At 43.3% G+C, this 1,306-nt stretch overlaps 1 protein-coding gene across 1 annotated transcript; it reads left to right on the forward strand.

The window, feature by feature from the left end:
* Window positions 1-219: 219 nt before the first annotated feature.
* LOC121835279 lies at window positions 220-990 on the forward strand (the record flags this gene model as incomplete). Its single annotated transcript, XM_042289293.1, has 1 exon — window positions 220-990. A coding segment is annotated over one exon (771 nt), but the record flags the coding sequence as incomplete, so codon positions are not given.
* Between the last annotated feature and the right edge of the window lie 316 nt (window positions 991-1,306).

Consider the following 1,306-nt stretch of genomic DNA (forward strand, 5'->3'; position numbering starts at 1 on the left):
ATCCGCTTTACACATTCGTACTCTCAAACCGAAATAAACTTCCTAGACGTCAACGTTAAGATAGACGAAAGTAAACTCGCCACGAGCCTGTACCGTAAGCCAACAGATCGGCAGCAATACCTTCATTATCAAAGCGACCACCCACACCATTGCAAGAACAGCATTCCCTATAGCCAAGCTCATCGCTTCAAACGAATTTGTTCAAAAGAGACAGATTTTGATGCGAGCAGTCAAAATTTAAAGTCAGTGCTAGAGAAACAAAAGTATCCACCCCGTATAATCGACGATGCAATCAGAAAAGCCAAACAACTGAACCGCGCAGACCTCATCAGCCCGCGCCCCACGCAAAGCGCCACACAACGCACAAATCTATGTCTAACTTATAGCATAAACCATCCTAATGTAAATAATGTCTTGAGACGACATTATAACATTCTCGAACAAAGCGAGCGCCTTAAACGCGCGTTTCCATCCGCCCCGGGGGTAGTCCACAGACGATCGCGTAACCTCAAAGACGCGCTAGTAAACTCTCGGATAAATTCATCGCCTCCACCTAACGAATGTAGGCCTTGCAGGCACCCAGGATGTCTAATCTGTAAACAGATGCAGCACACAAGCACGGCCAGCAGCACGCACTCGCAGTTCTCGATCAAAATTAAAGGGAACTTAACATGTGCCTCGTCGAATGTCATTTACTTATTCGAGTGTACGGTATGCAAAATGCAATACATAGGGCAGACTAGAACGGCATTTAGACTGCGCTTTAATAATCACAAATCTCACGCCATAAATCTTCCGGCACTGCCTTTATCCAAACATCTCGCTCTCCCAAAACATTCTTTTGATAAATTGTCAGTGACGCTCCTAGAATCTGGATTTAAATCAAATCGCGAACGTGAACAGCGTGAATCCTACCTAATTTACCGATTTAACACTATTAAACAAGGAATAAATGAAAGCCCCGGTACTCTGGCATCGATTAAAATGCTAACAGACGAATAGCAACAGCAATCCAAAAAACATTTTTTTTTTGTAGATTTTGTTGATAACAGTGGTACTGTGTTTGGGGCCGGAACTGGACCATCAACTTTTCTTTTATTTCCAGGTTCTGATATCCATTGTATTTCTTTTTACTTCTAGGTTTAACATTGTTCCCTTCCAGGTTTGACTCATGCATGCTTGCATGCACACAAGTGACCGTGCCGCCCTTTCTCTTTTTTTTTTTTTTTTTGAGACAGCACTTTAGTTTGCGCGTGTAACTTTCGTCTATTGTACGCTATCGTCTATATAGGTCACCGCTGCCGGC

This window comes from Ixodes scapularis, unplaced genomic scaffold (genome assembly GCF_016920785.2).
Source record: "Ixodes scapularis isolate PalLabHiFi unplaced genomic scaffold, ASM1692078v2 PGA_scaffold12__126_contigs__length_90152505, whole genome shotgun sequence".
Classification (NCBI taxonomy): domain Eukaryota; kingdom Metazoa; phylum Arthropoda; class Arachnida; order Ixodida; family Ixodidae; genus Ixodes; species Ixodes scapularis.